Source organism: Urocitellus parryii, chromosome 3 (genome assembly GCF_045843805.1).
Source record: "Urocitellus parryii isolate mUroPar1 chromosome 3, mUroPar1.hap1, whole genome shotgun sequence".
NCBI classification, from domain to species: Eukaryota; Metazoa; Chordata; class Mammalia; order Rodentia; family Sciuridae; genus Urocitellus; species Urocitellus parryii.
The window spans coordinates 62,993,174-63,015,226 of NC_135533.1; the positions used below are offsets into that span (position 1 = coordinate 62,993,174).

Below are 22,053 nucleotides of genomic sequence, written 5' to 3' on the forward strand. Positions count from 1 at the left end.
AACTCCATCTCCATCTCCTGTTCTCCAGTGTTGTACCTTTATTCTTCTTTGTAATTCCACAGATTGATTCCAGTGTAGTTCCCTAAAGAATAATTCGTATAAATGTGAATACATTTTACAAATATTAGATTAAAAAGCACCACCATCCTTAGGATGAAATCAGAATAATTTTTCTTCATTCTCATTTTTTTTTATCTTACATTGAGATATTTCTAAATATGAAGAAAATGCTTTGAGACTAGCCTTTTTCATTAATCAAAAGTCATTAAGGGTCTGTTCTTCCTAAATTTAAGGGGCAACTACAATATTAAAATTTTTATCTTAATGTTACAGTGGGATTATAAAGATAACTGGTCCTATATTGAAACTCAGAATTTATCAAAAAGGATGATATATAAATATGAAAGTATAGTATTAATTTAAAAAAAATGGTGAAGTGAATATAAAACAGTCATGGGTTACAGAAAGTGGAAAAAATATTTTTACCTAATAGATATAAAAAAATCCATACAGGAGAAGTAATATTAAAAATGAATATTCCTGCTGTTTCTCTGATTTCTTTTTTCATATTCCAGTTTTCTTGCTCTGCCACTAAGTCCATCTAAACTAAGTGTGATGGTCTTATATTAAAATTACATATTGTTTTCTAGGGGAGATTTCTGGTATTCCTTCCTGTGGAACAAGCATTATTTATAGATTTTAGTAATATTCTCAGAGATTCAACCACATGAGTGTTCCCCAAATCTTCATATTACTGGTCTTCCAATACTACCTTCTCTAAGGCTCTAATAATCTGAATAAGAAATTACCTAATATTCTATTGTAGATTCTGTTCTCAGACCATGAATTCTAGATAAGGTAGAAAATAAGGTATGATGCTAATTGTCTGCTTATAAAAACTATATCTTTTATTCATTTTACTTCATAGTCTTCAGTTAATACTGTGGTACTCATTTCTATAAGTGGTGCTAATAAGTAACACAGTTATCTCTAGAGGTTACAGTTATGTGCTATCTTTCAACTGGTCATAAGAGCAATTTGGAGATCATCAGTTGGAATAAGTAGAGAGGCATGAGTAGAAACCCTATAGCCTTGGCACTCTGCTCACACAGTTCATTTGTGCCTTCAGTGCATTCTTAGGTTTAGTCCTCACATCACCTTTCTACTTTAAGGGTAGAACACTACAAATCATGCTGGACCCCTTAGTTGAACAGGTGGATAATTTGGGAGCTATGATTAATGTTCCATAGACACACATTTGATCTGCAAGATTACACATTTAATTTCCTCCATAGATTAAAAAAAAAAAAAGGTGTATTGTTATTTCTTAGTTGTCCTCCCCTCCATAAGGAGAATTTGCATGCTTAAAGGTAAATGCCCTTACTTAAGCATTTTGTTATTCTTCTATTGTAGCTTCTCCACAAAGAGACCAGATTTGGGGAAGGCATTTTGAGCTCCAGTAGAAATGCAGATTCCTAAGGTTGAACAGCAGAAGTACTTGTGCTGATTAAATCCTGGACTCCATAGGACTTTCTCCTGCTCAGGCTACCATTCAAAGCTGGCAGTTTATTAAGGCTACTCAATAAATAATTTGGAACAGCATATCTAGAATTTTACCCTCCAGTATCCAAAGAAGGAACTTAAGCATTTTGTATTTTGGGGGACAGAAGGTGGGTACTGGGGATTGAACTCAGAGACACTCAAAAACTAAGTGATATCCCAGCCCTATTTTTTTTTTTTTTTTTTGGTATTTTATTTAGAGACAGGGTCTCACTGAGTTGCTTAGTGTCTCACTTTTGCTGAGGCTGGCTGTGAACTCATGATCCTCCTGTCTCAGACTCCCTAACCACTGGTATTATAGGCGTTTGCTATTGCGCCCAGCAACATTTTATATTTTCAATTTCAGGGGGCACATTTATTTTCAAATCATGACCTATATAGACCAAATGCAAATAGAAACTTTATGATATGGAAATTCTGTACATTTCGGGAAAATATTTTGCCATCATTGTCATGTTTATTTTTACTGTGCTTATATCTTTATGTATCCCGAGGTAGGTCTTAGGCAGAATTGGAAAATTTCTTCTTGTTTAGGAACAGTGGTATTCTAACATTAATCATTTTTTTTCAACTAGATAGATTAAACCAAATTTTATTAATGGTTTCTAGCACTCAGCAATTTCTTTATATAGTATGTAAACACTAAAAGCTTGTTAGATATATTAATAAGATTAACACAAGGAGAATAAAAGAGCATATATGATTTAAGTTTTTAATAAAGCACTTCTGGCTCAGTTCTAGTAGCCTGTAACACATGCCTTTTTATGACTGTACTTAAAACTTAAAACTTAGGTACTCATCTCTCTCATTCTCTTATTGTTATTAAGATTAATCATATGACTTATTAAAATAATATATTTAGCCATAATTTTGGATTTAAAATTGGAGTTTGCATCTTATGATCCTTACTGTACTCTCAGTATCATGTAAAAATGACATAGAACTCTAATTCATGGTATTAATACCTATTTTATTTAGGAAAAATGTCTGGTACCAACTCACACATACAAGCCTATGGATCATAATTTTGAATACCACATTTTAACCACAGGATCAGAGAAACTGAATGGGAGAAGGAATGGAAAGGAGAGTTAAATATGTATTTTTGTATGTGAGTAGGGATTTTTTTTAAATTAGCCAACAAATAAATTGAAGGCAATAGTATGGCCATGTAGGGAAATAATCAACACAAAATGTGTTCCTGGAACATACTTAACCAGGCTTTTGGGAGCAACATGGGGGCTTATTCTTGAAAGACACTTATTTAGGTAAGTTAATAAAACTCTTATCGTATCTTAATTTGACTACTGATTCCACAATATGGAATAATATGGTTTATTCATATGCCTTAAAGATATATATTGTTTCATAGTGAAGACAATGCTGACCTATAGAGAAGTCTACAGATAGCCTCCTCATTTCATTGGATGAATTTTATTTTTTCACCATAAGAAATGAGATAATTAAATTTTAGGATATTTATGACTAATACCATAGTATTTACTATATAACAATATAATTTTAACTTTTCTATAGTAACTCATTTAATGCAGTTACTCTATAATACTGGTAATATTACTATGTCAGTTATATTCTATTTTATGGAGGCTTAGAAATGTTAAGTAAGTCACCCACAAATAACAATAATAGTAACTTGAAGTGGTTCAGTGGAGAATGGAACTCTTTTGATGATCACATTATAGAGTGGTAATGCAGCAGAGAAAAGTAGAAAGATATCAAAATGATTTAGAAGTAAAATTGCTTGGCTTTGTTCAAAATAGGATATTGTTAAGAGAAAATGATATTGGTAATGATGATTCCTACCTCTCTTTGCCTGAGAACTCTGTGGAGAATACTGCCACCTTTTAAGTTGGGCTAGGAAAATGAAATTGTGTTATTGGAAAGGAAGGAATGAGAGGTGGTGGGGAATTGTGTTGGGATATACTGAATTAGAGGTGCCTCTTTTCCCAGATTGGCTTCTATAGGAACAAACTCCACAATCACTTGCATACAAGTGGTTTATTACAAAGAGCTCTTAGGAATAATACTTGTGAATTATTGAAGGAAGCAGGATGGAAAAGAGAGAGTTGTGTTGCACAGTTGCAACAGAAGTGTCAATCTTATGGGAAGCTCTGGAGCTAGGATGGTTCTTGCAGATGCCAGAATTGAGATACATATTCCATTTTTTTTTTGTAACCTCTCATCTAACCCCTTGGATGTGGGTATTACTTGGAGCAATGTAGTTTTCCACACTCAAAGGTAATCTCTGGGGAATGAATTAGATATGGATGACAAACAGTAAATTCTCCTGGATGATAGGGAAATGAGTATCTCCACCACATGGAGGAGTGTAATTGGCATTTAACATATCAAACTGGATATAAGAATCTAGACATAATGAAGAAAATCAAGGCTAGATTATAAAATTCAGAACTCATAATAAGCATTCTTCAGGCAAATTACCACAATGCTGAGGGAATAGGTATAATGGTTTGAATTGCATCCTCCAAATGTTCTGACTAAATTCTAATCTCTGGAATCCATGAATGTGACCTTATTTGATAAAAGAGTCTTTTCAGATTTAAATAAGTTCAGGAACTTAAGATAAGATTGTGGGTTTTCCCATGGTATGTGGTCTTAAAAGAGAAAGGGATGAAAAAACACAGAAATTAGAGGTTGGCTGCTGCTAGCCCAGGAAGGCCTAGAGCATCAGAAGCTGAAACAGGCAAGAAAGGACTCTAAGAAGCTCAGGAGAGACTGTGGCCCTGCTGGCAACTTGACTTTGGAATTTTGACCTCCAAAACTGAGAATAAGTTTTTGTTGTTTTTAAACTATCTATTTTGTGGTAATTTATGGCAGACCTAGGTAATTAATATCATATATAGTTAATTCCCTATACCTAAAGAGTAAAACATTAAGATGCTAAAGTCCTATAAGGCTAATAACATTTATAGACTGTTAAGGAAATAACAGGAAGAAATTTTGTTGTTATTTTTAAGACATTTAAGTTAGTAATAATCTAGACTAATCTTTAATTTAGCAAATATGAGGGTCAAAGCATTAGTGAATAATTTCTAATACATTATTTTTATGTACATGTTGATCCTATCACATGAAAGACTTTATGTAAAATACTTTCCTAACAAATATTTAGGAATAGCCTGGAAGAGAAACACCAAATAAATGACAACTTGAGTCACTGAAGGTTTGAAACACTAGAAATAACTCCTAGTATGTTAGAAGAGATACAATGGGGCTCAGAGAGTCAATGGAATTTCTCCATGAAAAGCACATTCCTCTGTTTGACTCAGTGACAATTTAGGGAGAGGTTATGAAGGAGGTATCCCCTGATTATTCAGTTGCTTAGGTGCTCTGACTTATGCAACTGCTCCATGTTACAGAATTAAGACATTCATGACCTTAACACCAGTGGACAATGGAATTGATCAGTGGGCTCCAGATTTCTAATGAATTATTCAGTGCTACCTCAGGTTCTTTATATCCTATGAGACAAACATAGCAGGGCTTGACTCACCTCAGGATCATACTTCTTCTTTCAGATTAAATGTGTTACTAGAAATAGCTAAACTATAGCCAACAATGGACTATGAATTATATGAACTATATAATTCAGTGAGAGAATGATATTGTTCAGTAAGAGATTTCTGTGTATATTTTTATTGTATTCCTTGTATACTAATGGAATTAAAAAACACAAGACAATGATTAAGCTAAACTTGAAAACATAACTTAGCCATGTTCAGAGCATCAACAATTAGCTTCTGGGGACACATTCAAATTTAATGCCTTTGTTATGGCTTAAATGTGGTGTTCCCCAAACGCTCACATGTGAGACAATGCAAGAATGTAGGAGAAATGATTGGGTTATGCCCTTAACCTAATAGTGAATCAATCACTAATGGGATTAACCTGGTGATAAATGGAGAAAGGTGAGTGTGACTGGAGGAAGTGGCTCATTAGGGGTGTGGCTATGGGTATATATTTGTATCTGGGAAGTGGAGTCTCTCTCTGCCCTCTGATCATCATGTGAGTTGCTTCCCTTTGTCACACATTCCAACATGATGTCCTGCCTCAACTTGAGCCCCAAGGAATGGAGCCTGCTATCAGTGGACTGAGACCTCTGAAACTGTGAGCCCCCAAATAAACTTTTCCTCCCCTAAAATTGTTCTGGTCTGATCTTTTAATCTGAAGTAGTGAAAAAGCTGTCTAAAACAGCCTTAGTATAACTCTTCACCTGAAGGGTCTCCCCTGGGTTGAAATGGTGCTGAGATATCACTATTTGAAGAGATTATTAAGGCATGCACTTGGATACTGAGGAGTACGCCATAGTTTTGAAAGCGCAATTTAAAATTTGGGGACAGCTTAGAGCTATACGTTTTCAGTTTTAGCTCAATCATTCTTTTGTGTTTTTTAATTCCATTAAGACAAGGAATATAATAAAATATATGCAGAAACCTCTTATTAAATTATATAGTTCATAGTTCATTGTTGGCTATAGGTTAGCTATTTCTGGTCACACATATATTTGGTATATAATGTGTACTTTTCTATAATTAACAATATAAATATTCTGAGATTGTTTTACAGTCTTGCTCTTTTCCTCAAATTAAGACCAGTTGGGTCTCAGTGACATTTCATTGTAGAAAGTTTGAAATATCAAGGCAGTAAAGAATTAGTTTTTTTTTAATAAAACATTTTTCACTATAATTTTGATTAGTTATAGACCAGGCAGTGTTCAAGACAGGGGAAATACAACAATTAGATTTTCTTGCCCTGCTTGCATCATCAGTAACTTAATGGCTCTGAATAAAAACAGAATTCCTCCTGAATCTAAGTCTTCCTTCCTAGCTTTTATTCATTTATTTTTGAATCATACCTTGTTTATTTAAAAATGATCCATCCCATCTACCAGTTTATGAGTTTGACCTGTCTGGCTTTTGCTATTTCCAGAATTCAAATTCTAATTCTGATTCACTGTGACTAGATACTTTCTTCATATGATCCAAACTCCAGAATCCTAGGATAAGTAAAACCAAATAAAATAAGAACAGAGGAGTAAATTCTTGAGTAGTGGATGAGTTAGTCTGAGATGCTGGTTGAAATGTCCAATTAGGTTTTCCTGACCTGAGTGGAGTTATATGAGGTGAAATTATACTACATTAGAGAAGCAGAAACTGGCTTATATGACAGCCTAAACATTATACTGAGATGAAAATATTATATTAAAAATTAAACAAATAATTGATTACTAGAATCATTCTTGTTTTTCTGGCAATATAAAAGAGAGTATGGTTATTAGATTAGCTACTTGTTTTACAAAAGTTGGCATTACTCTTAAACCCTTATTTTATGCTCATCCTATTCATTAATGACAATTTATAGTTGTCACAATTTACAGTATAGAAGATACTGGTGCATGAGATGTTAAATAAATCTGCTGAGAGCCATAGCCAAGTAGGAATGATGCATGGCATTTTTGGTTTGAAAGGTGACCCCAGCAAGCCATTGAGATGATAATGATTATGTTAAGATGTGCATTCAATTGGAGATTAGACCCCTGCTGTCTGCCTAGGCCTGCTACTTTGGAGCTCTTGCAGGACTCCGGGAGAGCTCCCATTGGTTGGGGAAGTTCGGTAGGAGGGAATTCCAGAGGAGGGAGTTCCTGTTGGTGTAATGTGTCCTGGGAGAAGGCCACATGCGTGACATAAAATTTGTTTCTGCTTGAGTGGCTCGTGATTTTGTGCCCAGCCAGACTGAGGCATAAACCTATGGACATAATAGTAAAAATCAAAGCTATGGTTGAAACCAGGTTTTCCTAAATGCTAAAGTACACTTTTTAAAAGTATACCCCATTTTATAGATTATAACAGACATATGCTTCAAATATTATGACAGTTTGTAGGAGATATGATTGTTTTGGACATCAGGGAAGACTCTAGACATTGGTAGCATTGGAACTGTGTATTGAAGTGTTACCATTAATAGGGGCAGTTGGAGAAAGCATTATGGGAATCATGTTCAGGCACTGAATCATGAATTAGTGTATCAATTTGGAGAACTTTAGGTAATGTGGTAAGGTTTGAGTTAAAACTGGTGTTGTGATGGGATTGAGGGAGATATGAAGTCATATTTAGGCAGAGGACAGCTACTAATTGGTATCTTGTGTCCTCCTAAGGCACTTATATTTTGTTTTATAGGCATCAGGGATTCACAGAATATTTTTAAACAGAGGAAAATGAAATTGGAGGTAAATTTTAGAAAAATGAATAGCATGGAGGATGAATTTCAGTGCAATGAAACCAAAAGTAGGGAAACTACTTGGGGACTATTTAAATAGTTTGTTCAAGAGTTGCCAAAACTCTGAAGCAAGAAAGTGATAGTAGACATGGGAAACAGTGAGGAATAAAAAGGTATGTAAGAGGTAGATGTGTAAGAATTTGAGAAATACCAAGTTTCTAGCTAGTTGGCTTTGCATATCTGCCTAGGTCCTGAGATGATGAGAACAACAACAAAAGGGACTATTTTGAGAAATAGATGATAGTAATTTTCTTGGCATTTTAAATGTGAAATATATTTAAGATACCTAGGTCTGATTCTCCAATGGCAATTAGAAATTTGGACCAGGGCTGGGGATGTGGCTCAAGTGGTAGCATGCTCACTTGGCATGCGTGCGACCCGGGTTCGATCCTCAGCACCACATACAGACAAAGATGTGTCCTCCGAAAAACTAAAAAATAAATATTAAAAAATTCTCTCTCTCTCTTAAAAAAAAAAAGAAATTTGGACCAGATAGAAGACAGGAAGTCATGAAATTTAATAAAATTAGATGGTCAAAGAATTAAGATTGAGATAAGCTTTACACTTGGTTCTCTACTTTCTGAATGCTAATGTTGAAAGAAAGGATGAGTTGAAAGATCTTGAGTAGAAACAGAAATAGAGGAAGAGAGTGAGAAGACAGTGCAACATGGAATGCATAAAAGTCCAAGCTTTAGGAAGAGGGAAGTTGATAGAACACCTTGAGATTAGAATGAACAACTAAGTGGTCATCAAGAGCAGTTTTAAAGGAAAGATGACAAGTTAGGCAAGTGTGCTCAAAAAAATTTCTGCTAAACTTCTGTTTTATGTTAAAACAAGTAAATGGGAATGAATTGTGGTTGAAACTCATATAGTCCTGACAGTGAAAGGACATTCCTTCTTTTTCACCAGCAAGCTCTTAGCTGAAGTCAAACATTCCCAGAGCTAACATCACCATCTGCCTCACCATTATTTCATCTCTATCTAGGTGGTCCAGATGTCTAATTGTTTCTGACATTTGGATGAAGATACCCACGACAGTATGAACCTTCCATCTACCCTTCCCCAGCTCAGTCCCTAAATCTAGCTCAGTTTCCACGGGTTCTTTCTGCCTGCCTTCAGCTCTTTGTTCCCAAGAACTTTTATTGCATAGTGCATTGTTAGAGCTAGTCACAATATGCTTATTTATACCCCATTCAGATGAATATTTTCCTTATACATTCACATAGTTAGTGCTATTTTTGTGTTTTTCAACATTTCAGCATGGTGAAAAATGTAAAGTTCTGACAAATTTGTTATATATTAGGAAGGTTCTCTGGGTATTCCTGAAACCTACAGCATCAGAACTATTAAGTTCCTGAGGTAAGAAGTAAAGACTTTATTAGACAGTGACTATTGTCAAATATTTATTGAGTAAACAGAATAAATCAGACAGAAAAGGCAAAGAAAATTAGAGATGTCACATGAAATATGTAAAGTTTGGGGAGCTGGGATGTGGATCCCTAATCTGGTGGCAAAGCCTGGAATTTCTACCATGTACCAAATGATCTCTTTTGGTCTCAATCATTTTCAGTCCAGTGGAAGAAGAGAAAACAGGCAGTCTGAAGTTTATCTAAGGTATTTTTCTTTTAAGTGGGTCTTTAAAAGTTTTGATTAGCTTTCAATCTTATTAATATACATTATATAATTAAATATATATAAAGAAACCAGATTGTCAATACCACTTTCTAACCTTATTCTGACAGTAGGTACTATTTACCATAAGGATGAGCCTAATTGAAAAGGTTCTCTGGTATATAAATAAATCTTAATTTAACTGTGATATTTGATATTAATAAGACTTAAATAGGAATGGAATGCCCTGTTTTTACTATTCTAATAGTGGTCCTGATTGCTAAACACAATAAATGAGAACTTTATTAAGTATGTGCAGCTATGTAATGTAGATTAAAAAATAATAATAAAAAGCCCTAAAGATCATAGTTGAGTTGGAATCAGAGTTATGTTTGAAAACTGTGTTCAATTAAAATTGAACCAACAGCCAGCATCTAGATAGGTTTTTATAAAGTACAATTCAGAAATAACTTGCATCACTAACCCCAATATTAAACTTCAGAACCCTGAAGTTGCAATCCAAAACAAAATACAAAAACATAAAACAAAAAACCTGTGAATCATGAAGTCATCCCTCTTTTTTTTCCTCCCTAAATACTTGGAAAATGGTTAACAAAATTTTCTCATCTTGATCTCTTACTTGGTCTTTTTTTTTTTTTTTTTGTAGGCGTTTTTCTAACCCCATATTCCACAGCATGGTTTTCTGGAAATGCAACCATGATCAAACTGTTTTCTACCTAAAATTCTTCAGTGGTTTGTAAATACTTAGATATCCATGTAATCCAGGAGCCATTCCAGCTGTGGCTATTTGTCTCCTCATACCCGTCTTGCACTCCTCACCCAGCCCTCCAGCCATGCTGAAATCTCATTTAGCTACTTCCAGTTCCGAATGTGTTTCTTGGCGTTCACATACACTCATCTATTTCTATCATTGCTTCTCTCAGCTTAGTTCATGGGAACCCTTTCTAGCCAGTTGAGTCTTGCTGGGTGCACTTCTGTAAGCTTCTATTTACTTCCTATTCCTTAGTACTTCTTATGCTATTGTACTTATGAAATTTTCAATATTCTCAGCCAATAATGCCATAAGGGAAGGTACAATTTTTGCTTTGTGCAAGTCTCTGCTTCTAACACTGCAGGTGTATAAACAATGACTATTTTAGATAACACACTAATGGTCCAGATGGTTGGAATTTTTAGGGCTCCAGCATATGACTGTGATGACCAGGAAGATGAATATAATGGTAAGCATTCATAGTGCTAATGGGAGGCATCATTAAGTGCTTACATAGTGCTGGGACCTGTGTTAAGTGATTTATATCATTATATTACTTATTTGTCATGAAAGTTATATAATGTAGATATTATTTATATTTTGGAGGGGCAAGAAAATTGAGACTTAGAGACATTATATAACTTGTTGATGGTTGATAGCCAGTAAGTGATGAAGTCAGGATCTATGGGTAATAATTGGAATATAGTTACAACTTGGCTGTATGTCCTTAACAATGAGGTATAGAGTAGTAGTTACTGGGTTTAGAAATTTTAAGGATTAGGATAATAGTAAATGAAAAAAGGAGAAGGGAGCAGATATTGGCAATCTTCATAAATTTGCTAATACTTTATTAATGCTACTGAGGATTAAATACATGAGTGATTTATCACTGAAATGAGTCCCTCCCTTTGGATTTTTTTTTTTTTTTAATTTGGAGACAGGGTCTCATTAAGTTACTTGGGACCTCTTTAAGTCACTGAGACTGGCCTTGAACTTGCAGTCCTCCTGCCTTATTCTCCTGAGTCACTGGGATTACAGGCATGCACCTACACTTACACTTTATTTTGTTCTTTTTAGTAGGAAGAATCAATTATGCCATACTTTCACAAAGAAAAGTCAAGTTTTCTTGGACAATTAGGAAAAAGAGAATATCTGGAAAAAAAAAGTCCTTTCAAGCAAAAAATGGCAATCTTACTCCAATTTTTCTCCAACCTATACATTGTCCTTAGTTCAACAAACTGTTGAGCTTGTGTCTGGAACCACTGTCATAAAGGAGTGGTTTAGAGTTCAGGAGTCAAACACTCAAGACCTTGATTTTGTTAATTATTACCAATAATTAAAATTTTTCAGTAGTAATGTAAATTAGAGGTCACAGATAATGTTCCTTACAGATCCAAAATTCTAAGGCCTTATTGAGTGTAATGCAAAGAGAAAAGACTACCACATAAGTATGCATGGATATACATATGATTGCTTTAATTCTAGATTTATAAATGTAGGAAGATAGGATTAATGGAGTGTTTGTGTGCTTGTTTTAAACAGAGGCATTCTGAATGCATTTGCAGGTAGAAGGGACAAAAAGGCTGCAAAGAAATGAGATTTAGTATGCTTGATAAGGCAAATTGATGAAGCTAGGGACCACAGGAATAGGTGGGGATGGGAGCAAGAAGAAATGAGGATCTCTGGGGAGTTACACGGTTGAGGAGATACATTGGTACAGAATGAGGCGAGATGTTCAGAAAACCAATAATATGTAATTTATATTTTTAAGTATTTTTTTTCTTTTAAAATTCCTTTATAAGATATGGGGCCAATGGCTGTGGGAATAGGGCTTGCCACAGCACATAGGAGGCCCTAGGAAACACACACACACACATACACACACACACAAAACACACACTAGGACCTAGTTATTTTGTTCTGTTTTGTGGGATTCCCCAGAAAGAAAAAGCCAGGTAGGCTTACATTATACTGGATTCCACACGATGTCAGGTCCATGACTTTATTAGGGGAGCATGAGGAAGAAGGATCTGTTGTAAATGTAAAAGGAACCTTACTCGGCTTCTTTATAAAACTTATGTTACACTCCATTGCCTCAGCTGTTTTTACTATAAAGTTGACAGAAATATTTAGATGTTAAGTGTATAAAAGATATGCATATTTCAGCTATTCTAATTTCTTTCAAACTATTTTCCTCAAAGTCTTTGAGAAACGAAATATTATTTTTGCCTAGGAAATGTTTTTCATAATAGTAGTCCAAAATCTGATTTATTAAGTTCCTAAGTCACCTTCCTGGAGAAGGCACAGGTGAGAAAGTTTAGAATTATGTAAAAATGTTGCAAGTATGCTTTGAACTGTAAAAACACTTTCATAATCCTAAATTTTATTTCCAAAATCCAGAATCCTTATCACCAGAACACCTGCTTCCCTAAAATACATTTATGAGAGAGGTCTCTGTCTTTTTCATCTGAATCTTATTTTTTTTAAAGCAAATAATCCAAGCTGTGAGGTGACTTTAAATGATAAACTTTTATTCTGAATATACTGTTTTTGCACAAGATTTAACACAACATTTTCTGGGATTATAAATATTTTTATAACAGTATTATACAAATTTTTACAAAATGTTTTTATCAGGCTAGTTAATTTCCACAAAAGTGTCAAGAGAACATAATAAAGGGGAGAAAAGAGCTATTGTTCACAAAAGCCACTTGGTCTTTTGCATGGATGCACACTGGGCATTTCATTAAAAGTTTCCCTAAAAGCATGATCCAACAATCATACAACACAACAAGAAAGATAATTTTGCCTGGTCATACTGTAAACTCGATTGGCATCTATACAAGACAGTATCCCTTTAGTCTCGGTGGAATTTGAGATAATTTATTTTATGTGAACTTAAACGATAGATGTAACCATTGGTAAGGACAGTGTAATTCTTCAAAGTTCTGGAATTTTTTAATACTTGATACTTTGGATTTGCTCTTTACAGAAATGTACACTGGATATTAACAATATTAACATTGGAAATGTTAACAATGGAAAACAATAGAATTTCCAACTAATAATAAAACAGTTGGAATTTGGGCATGTGAAAAAGTCACAAAATCCATTTTGTCTCCCTAGGTTAGATGCTATACCTTTAGAGATTTTAATGTCAATTAATATGACAATAGAATAGCTTAAGAGTTTTAAATCAAGACACAGAATTTTAGCTTTGGTGAAGACAAGACAAAGATTTAAATGAGATGTAAAATACAAGAGAGCATCAAATAAGCAAGTAACACTTGGGTTGCAAAGGTCACTTAAAAGGGATACTGCCTATTTGAACCCCATAAGGCCAGTTTGAAGGTTAATAAAAGAATATTATAAATAGGAAAACTTACAAATGGCAGCAACACTGTTTTGTTTTATTTTTCTCGAAGTTAAGCAAGAATGCCTCAAACATTAGAAACATGAAAAAAGATCATACTAAAATCTTATAGGCCCAGGACCTAAATATCTTTTCAATCAAACTTGCTAACTATGTCATGTTAAAAACCTGTTACAAATATGGACCACGATTGGTGTTTGGCAGTAATGCTGGTTGTTCAAATGAAGAAAAGATAAAGAAACCAGAAATGCAAAATTCTTGTTATGCAACACCAATGCAAGACTTTTTCTGACTTTTAGTGACAAACTGCATTAAACTACGTGAGTATAGTAAAAATTAAATAAGTTAAAAAAAAAGTTTAAAAAGCCTTTTATTTATCTCTTGTACTTTTCAGTCTTTGGAAGTCAATACTAATACCATACTAAAATTGAAGTTCTTATTGACATAATTCACAGAAAAATAAAAAATTTAGCATAATAATTTAATGGGATGAGTGTTACTGTCTTTGAACAACAAACAATAACAACAACAACAACAAAAAACATGCTAAAAACATGAAGACTACTATGTCATTAAGACAATCTTTAATCAGAGAACATGTTCTTACCCAATTTGTTACCATGTGTGTGGTTGTCACGTCATAGTTTTGTAATCAAATAGGGCCCTGCCACTAGATGCCAAGTTTAACTATGATTAATACAAAATAATGCAGTTGATGAAAACATACTATATAAATGACATTAGCTATGAAGGTATATTTAACAGACTTTGAAAATAATTTTAAGGTAGTTTTGTTGTATGCTGGAAGCAATTAAATTGTTTTAATGTGCGTTACTTATATACACAATCTAACAACATTATATTTTGATATTCCCTTTCCAACACTTTCATGATTTAAAATGGTCTAGCAAAAGTTAATAAGTTTTAAATATTTCATTAACAAACAACATGATTTAAACATATCATTATTAATCTTTAAATCACTTTGGTGTTTTCTAAAATGTCAATACCAGTTATGAATGGACTACAAAATCATGACAATGTGTTAGAAATGGTAACTGATGTCAATTCTTAGAACAATAGTCGGCAAAGTGATTCCATTCCCCCTCCCCCTATTTTAAATTAAAAAAAAAAACTTAAATAAGGAAATATACACAAGTGGTACTTAAGATATATTAGTGGTAGAAGGGAATTACAAATGTATGCAAAGCTAAAAACAAATATATCTTTTAAACATTGCTAAAGAATTGGTTATATCTTTGATATGTGGAACATATTAAAGCATGCTGGATAATGTAAATAACTTTGACATTAAAATGATATATAAGAAAATTTCCAGCATATACACACACCAATATTTGGCATGTTTGGAAAACAAATGCATTTTACCATAAAATATATCTTTATACTTTTAGCCTTCAATAAAATTATTCACTATTCCTAGAATTACACATTCATTGTTTTTATCCTTTCTTCAAATACTGTTTATTCCTGAAAATAATTTAAAAGCATAAATAATATTTTGCTACAATATTAATCTATAATGAAATATCCAATTTACTACACTAACCATTTTCACCAATGAGGCTGTATAAAAACAAATTTTATTCACAATCAAGTGTTCATGTGCATACATATAGATTCAAGGTTTCCTGTTTGTTCAGATTATTTGTAAAACCCTCACCAAATTCCATGGAACTGTTAGTTAAATGATCAGATCATTTAAAATGGAGGGACAGAATCAGCAGCAGCAGCAATTTTCAGATTGTACATACTACTATTGAAATGAACAAAGAGGAAACCTAGGATGAATCTTCATTGAGAACATATATGTACTTTTCAAAAAATAAATGTGTTAAATCTGATTTATGTACTTAAAATATCTGTACATAGGTTTTCAGGCAAAAGCACGAATCTGTATAAAATCCATTATTTCTCATTTCACCGTTTACCTGACCCAGTCATTCAGCATTTACATTGCACAGTATATTCAGAGTAGTTTAACAACGTTTTTAAAGATGACTTAAGTGCATTTACACCGCAAGGTTCAGATTCTTACATGACAATAATGTCACTCAGTTAACTTTTCAATGGACTACACTCTACAGTAAGAGAAAAACCAAAAAGTTAAAATAGCAGCAGCATCATGCAAAATACCCTTGGTGACCCAAGTTCATTTGTCACAAGAAAAACATTCCCCTCCCCCCAACAAGCTTTTCTTAGAGCATTTTTAAATATCTGGCTAGCACTACAGAACTGTACTGTGAACAAAAGGACATTACGTCAAAGCATTTAAGGGCTTACATTTATGAGGAAATAAGTCACGTGTTCAAATTTCACCCACAAGCACCTTTAGTTTAATAGTTTCTCAGTTAACATTGTCAAACCATCAATTCATTACCTCACCAAAATTTAATTGGTCTTCAATTGTGTTTTATTTTTGGCAGAGAAGTCATTCTTCATAAGGCATTTTATTCATGGCTAATTTTTGGCAGAAAATTAGTCATTTTTTAAAATATATTTCAACAGTTTAGATCAATGTTACTACTTTCTTTCCTGCCCTCCCTCACTAACTACTCAAAGCAGGAATTCTGAACAGAAGAATAAGTGAAGGCAAACATAACTCCCCGCCACCCCTAGTGACTTTCTTGGTAAAATTGCAGCAAGTTGAAATTCCAGGTCAAAATCAAGACATTTCTTAATGATTCATAAACAATTGCATGGGGAGCCCTTTTACATGTAATCACCAACAAAGCAACAACAGACTCCCACATTGTCCAATAGAGCACATATAGAATTTTGCTTTGATGTTATACATAGATGATGCAGCATTCACACAAATTTAAGGGTCTGACACCCTGACATGCAGCCAGTGGATGTCTTATGAATCTGTGCCTTAGAGTTACGCATGGTACAGGCCCAGCTAATGTTCTGCTGATTGGACAGTTGACCCTATTTTAATGTAATTGAGGGCTCATGTGTTGGCAGGGTCTGGACTGGACTTATGACGATTTTGGTTTTAGGTCACAATAGGTAGTGTCTACTGCCAGATACCAGCCAAAGTAGTAGGAACTGAAGTCCAAAGATAGACCACAGGGAGGGATTTAATCCAGAAACTCCTCCACAGTCGGTATAGTCCTCCTGTTGGAAAGAAAGGAAAAAATAAAATCTTGAAAAACATTTAGGGGGGCATCTTTCAGAGTAACCCATATGTAGTTCACTTTGAACTCACCTTGTAAAATTGCTCTAAATGGGATCCATATAAGTAACATTCACCTAGATTTTATTGTTCAGCTATGTTGAGTAAAGCAATTTCCCTAGAACCATTTGACAAATGCTTTAAATTTTTAGTTGTAGATTCTAATGATTGTAAAAGAAAATAATAATCCTGTTTTCAGAAACATACCCATTTTTAAATAAAAAATATTGTGTCATGGTACCAAAAATCCTATATATTTAAGAAGGCAAGAAATAAAAATAAAATTTGATAATGTTCTACCATTCCCAAGAATAATGATCTTAGTAACTGAGCACTATAAGGAAAAGTAAGTAAATTTTTTTTAAAAAAATTCCATTTACCACATTTCTTTTATCCAATTTCTAAGGGGAACATATGGTAGCTATGTTATACATGTACCTTCATCAAGCATTAAAGTAAAGTGAAAAATAATGTATTTGAACCATAAATAATGAAAGGACATTCTGAAAATATACATCGGGAAAAGATAAGCTAGAAAGAGAGGTTGTTTTGTTTGGAGAACCATGAAATATTAGCAATGACTGTATCTATTTAAATTCTTCAAAGTATAGTGGTGGCTTACTTGGTTCCCTAGTAATATGAACTTCTTTACCTTTTATTCCTGGGTTCTAGAATCTGCACATTTACCTTTAAATGTAGTGAACTTCATTGAAAAAAAAAACTCATATGTAATCATTGTCATAAACATCTTTTAAGAATTCACTAATTGAAGGTTCAAAATGATAGGTTATATAAAAGAATGAACCAAAACATTTTCTTTTGTTCTTCCCTTAAGATTTTTACAAAGATTCTAAGCTTTCAAAAATTAAGAACTTTGTTGTTGTTTTGGTTTACCAGAATAAACAAAGTGCCTGCCACTTGGTAAATAAATAGAATTTCTTTCTTGAATTGTGTCTGAAGAGTACAACTCTTTTCTCTTTATTCGTTTGTTAAAAAGAAGGCTGAGAGAAAATAATTTATAAAGGTAAACTTTAACTTTCAAAAGTATCTCCCAATCTAAGTAGAAGCATAAAATAATTCTTTGTCCAATGCTATTGAAAGCTAGACAGTATGAGGACTGTACATAATATCCCTTTCTGGACATGTTTTCTCACATGTCTTTGGCTTATGCTCATCTTGAGCCCTGAGGAATGAAGCTGGATATTGAGACTTCTCAAACTGTGAGCCCCTAGATAAAATTTTCCTTGCCTAAAATTGTTCTGGTCATTTCTTTTAGTCACAGCAGTGAAAAAGCTGCCCCAAACAGATCAGGCTAAAGATTCCCAGTCATCTGAGATTCCTCTTTTTCTCAAAGGTATCCATCAGCATAACGACTAAGTTCTCACTTCAAAATACATACCCACTGTCTCTCCTCTGACCATCTCAAGTTCCAGTCACCACCGTGCTTCTGCAGAAGTTGCTATACTTGTCTCCTTGCTTCTACTCTGCCTTTTTACAATCCCTTCTCCAAAAAGCATTCTTCTTAAAACCATAAATCAAATCCTTTCATACCTTGTTTAAAATTTCTCATCACTTTCAAAACAAAATCCAAATTCCTTACCAAGGCCTACAAAGTCTTATGTGTCCTGGAGCCTGGCTGCCCCTTCATCTTCCCACATTCTTCTCCTTTCCTCAGCCCTAACTCTATTCCTAAAACACTATCATTCTTTGCAATGGGCTAAGCACAGGGCCTTTGCACTGCTCTGTTTTTTGTTCAGGTACTGTTCCCTGTAGGTTAGGGTAACCACATAAAAAACAGGGTACCTGTTACATTCAAATTTTAGATTTAAAAAAAAATTGTATGTGTACATGAGTGGAGATATATATCTCCCCTAAGTATCTCACACATACAGGAGTGGAATGATACACAGTAGATGTGCAGCATTTGATAAATAATAGTAGGCACTCAATGAAGCAGTGCACATGCTGACTGGTAAATAAGGCCACAGACATAAAGTAATACTCAAAAGAAGACCTAATTGTCACTCAGCCAGGAGTACTCTGCAGGTCTGGCAAAGTATTAAAAACTGTTGTATACATACAACTCATTTTCATGTAAAAGATGTACATTGGTTGAGGAAATTCTTATGAATATAAAACATATCTTTATATTCTAGAAATGTATTTTGCTCTCTGGCTCCTACTTCATTGTGTGTGTGTGTGTACACATACATATATCCCCCCCCCCATTTCCTCCATGTGATGATGAGATGTCTACCAATTTCAGAGGTGGTAGGTTAGATAAATTATTTGGAGTCCCTGTCGGCTGTATGTCGATTCACACTGAAAAAAATCTGACCCCTTAATTTCCTGATCATGTTTTACATGCTGCAATCACAAGCAATAAGAACAGAAATTATGACGTGGAAGTAAATTATGAGATACATTTTTTTAACCATTTTAAATCACAAATGAACACATTGTGGGAGGAAACAGTGTTTTCTGTCTTGTAGAGGCTAAAATTCCACTGAAACTATGACCAGATTAATCAGTATCATTTTAAAAATCATTTCAGTAGAAAATAATATCTTGGTACCTTATTTCAGTTTAACTTTAAAATAGAAAAAGATGCAGTACACATGCATACACTCTGTGTGTGTGTGTGTGTGTGTGTGTGTGTGCTTAAAATAAGACTATTTTTTACTAGACTTCTCATATGGGACTTCTCTCAAAAGACTTAATAATATGTCACCCGAGAATTCTTTGTTTCTTTTCCTTCTCCATAACTTCTTGAAAGACACATAACTCTAAAAATCTCTTCAATGTGCTGTTGTTAAAACTAAATCTTTCCCTGTCTTTCTTTCCACAACTGGAACCTGGAACAACTAATTGCACAAATAATAGAATTTTAATCTATTTAAATAAAGTGTTTCAGACATTTGGCTAAGGACGTTTTGCACTTTTCTGAATTAAAGACTAATTATTGAGTTCAGGTAAGTCTGTAATAAAGTCACCCTAAGCTCCAAAGAAAATATATGCTAAAAATTTTAAGGTAGATAGATACTATACATTAAATCCTTTGATACAATAATGCCCATAACACATAAGTTGTCTTTCTACATAGTATTTTATCACCCAACTACATAAACCCATGAGATAGGTAGAATGTGTTAAACTCTTTAAATGTAGGAAGATTAATAAACATATAGATATTTTTATGCATGTTTAATATTTATGTATCCATAGCATCCTTTTATAAAGTACGGTTACATAAAATAAAAGTTTCTTAATGGAGAAATTACTGGCTTATTTTCTGCTTTAATTAACATCTTGATCTTTATTTACTTGCTGTTGTTGTTCACCACTGAAATTTTCATGAAACCACTGCCAAAAGGTCTCATTTGAACACTTGTGTTTTAAGGAAGTCCTCATAGTGTGGAGGTTCATAATTGTGTACCCACAATCCATATCGTTTTTGGACTATACAGGATACAAGAACGTTTCCTTTAAATGTTTCAAAGAGAGTCTATCTATACCCAACTGGCATGTGTTTACCTTGTGCTGTTAAATACCTTTGGCTATATAACTGTAGAATAAGTATTCTGTCTTGGAAGGCAGATGTCTCAGGAAACCAATCATAGCTCAAATACTTTGTTTGCTAAGCAAAGGAAACTCAATTTTCTTAACTTTTTTTTTTGTTCTGGTTATGAAATTTACATAGAAAAAAAGTCAATGTAATTTGCTCTCACTATAGAAAAGGTGAGTAAAACTAATGCTTTCACTATCCAGTGATGAATTCTATGAATACCTTGGGTATTACCTTCTCAGCATTACTGCTATATTAGAACACATAAAATTAACAAATACATATATTTGGACAAGTGCATGTGAGTGAGTGTACTGCATGATTTTGAAGCAGGCTCCCTATGAAGTTGGGGGCCCCTCTCAAATTGCAAACAACTTCCTCATACTGGGAGTAGAGGCTGAGGGGCTGGGCCTAGTTCTCCCTTCCTAGGGAGGTCAAGAAAGCTGAGGATGGAGATCAAGCCCCTCCTGAGCCAGTGTAGCACAGGCTAAATCTACATATGTATATCAACTCACTTTCATTTCTATAAATTTTAACTTTCTGTGTGACCCTGACAGAGACAATCTGTTTCTCCCCAGTTTGAGCAAATTGCATAGAATTCCTTCTTCCATCATTTACTTATTTCTTATGCAGGCAGGTGGCTGATAGCTATTATTGATGTTTTTGTCCATCTTATGTAACTGAGTACTTCTTAAGGGATTTGATAAAGTTCTATTTCAAATAGCTGCCTATATATCAAGATAGTGTGTATGAAGAGGGATTATTTAATTTGGGCCTTTTACCTTAATTAATAAAACTGGCTAAAATACCTTTGACTTGTAATATTTTTTTCATGATAAGGATTATCTTGTTATCCCAAAACAAATCAGGTTATTTTCTGAGAATCCTTCTACTCCTGTAGTCTCCCAACCCCCAGGAGCTCATTGCATTCTTAGTAATGGCCATATCTCCATCTAGTGGTTTCCCAATCAATGAATACCTAGAGACTGATGAAGAAAGACTACAACAGAAGTTGCTCTAGTAGCACAATCATGATTATTCCAGAACATCAGAAATGAAACCATGTAACAATAAATAGAATTCTGAACACAAATGCATCTCCCAAACACCTACTTATCTGCATTGCTTACATAATTCAGAAAGTACTATAAATATTAGTAAAAATGATAATTTTGGTTTAATAGAAGAAATATTTAATTGATTAAACTTAGAAATTAGAAACACTTATTTCAATAAGAATATCAATATTTGGGGAATAAAAACTCTAAGTTAATTAAACTAGACCAGTTGATAAGAAAATCAGAATTAATTTCATGCTAACATTTAAAAAATATAAATTAGCTGCTGTAGGTATTTCTCTTTAGTAAAAGTGTGCTATCATAAAAGCTGTATACATTTTTGTAAACAGTGACAATATTTACACAAATATGTTATGAGAAAATGATTTTAAAATAAATATAGGAATTTGTTATGTTCTGTTTAGGATGAGAAACTTGGGTACCATTAGAAATCAGCAATTTACAAAATAATATTAGAATTTTAATAACCTTGCTTCAGGACATTATTGAGGATTTAGGAATATGGGTTATTTTCTAAAATTTCAAGTGAAAAACAAAAGGAAATAAAAATTAGAGAAAGTGACTGACCATCCACAC

The 22,053-nt window shown here is 33.7% G+C and overlaps 1 protein-coding gene across 3 annotated transcripts in view; it reads right to left on the reverse strand.

The window, feature by feature from the left end:
• Positions 1 to 13,462: 13,462 nt before the first annotated feature.
• The window catches only part of Cacna2d1 (calcium voltage-gated channel auxiliary subunit alpha2delta 1), a 372,350-nt gene continuing 363,759 nt past the window's right edge, over positions 13,463 to 22,053 (reverse strand). For all 3 annotated transcript variants that reach the window (XM_026384957.2, XM_026384956.2, XM_026384954.2), the window contains one exon: positions 13,463 to 16,775. In XM_026384957.2, the coding sequence (XP_026240742.2) occupies positions 16,659 to 16,775 (117 nt within the window). In that variant the 3' untranslated portion in view covers positions 13,463 to 16,658. The remainder of the gene's footprint in view (positions 16,776 to 22,053) is intronic.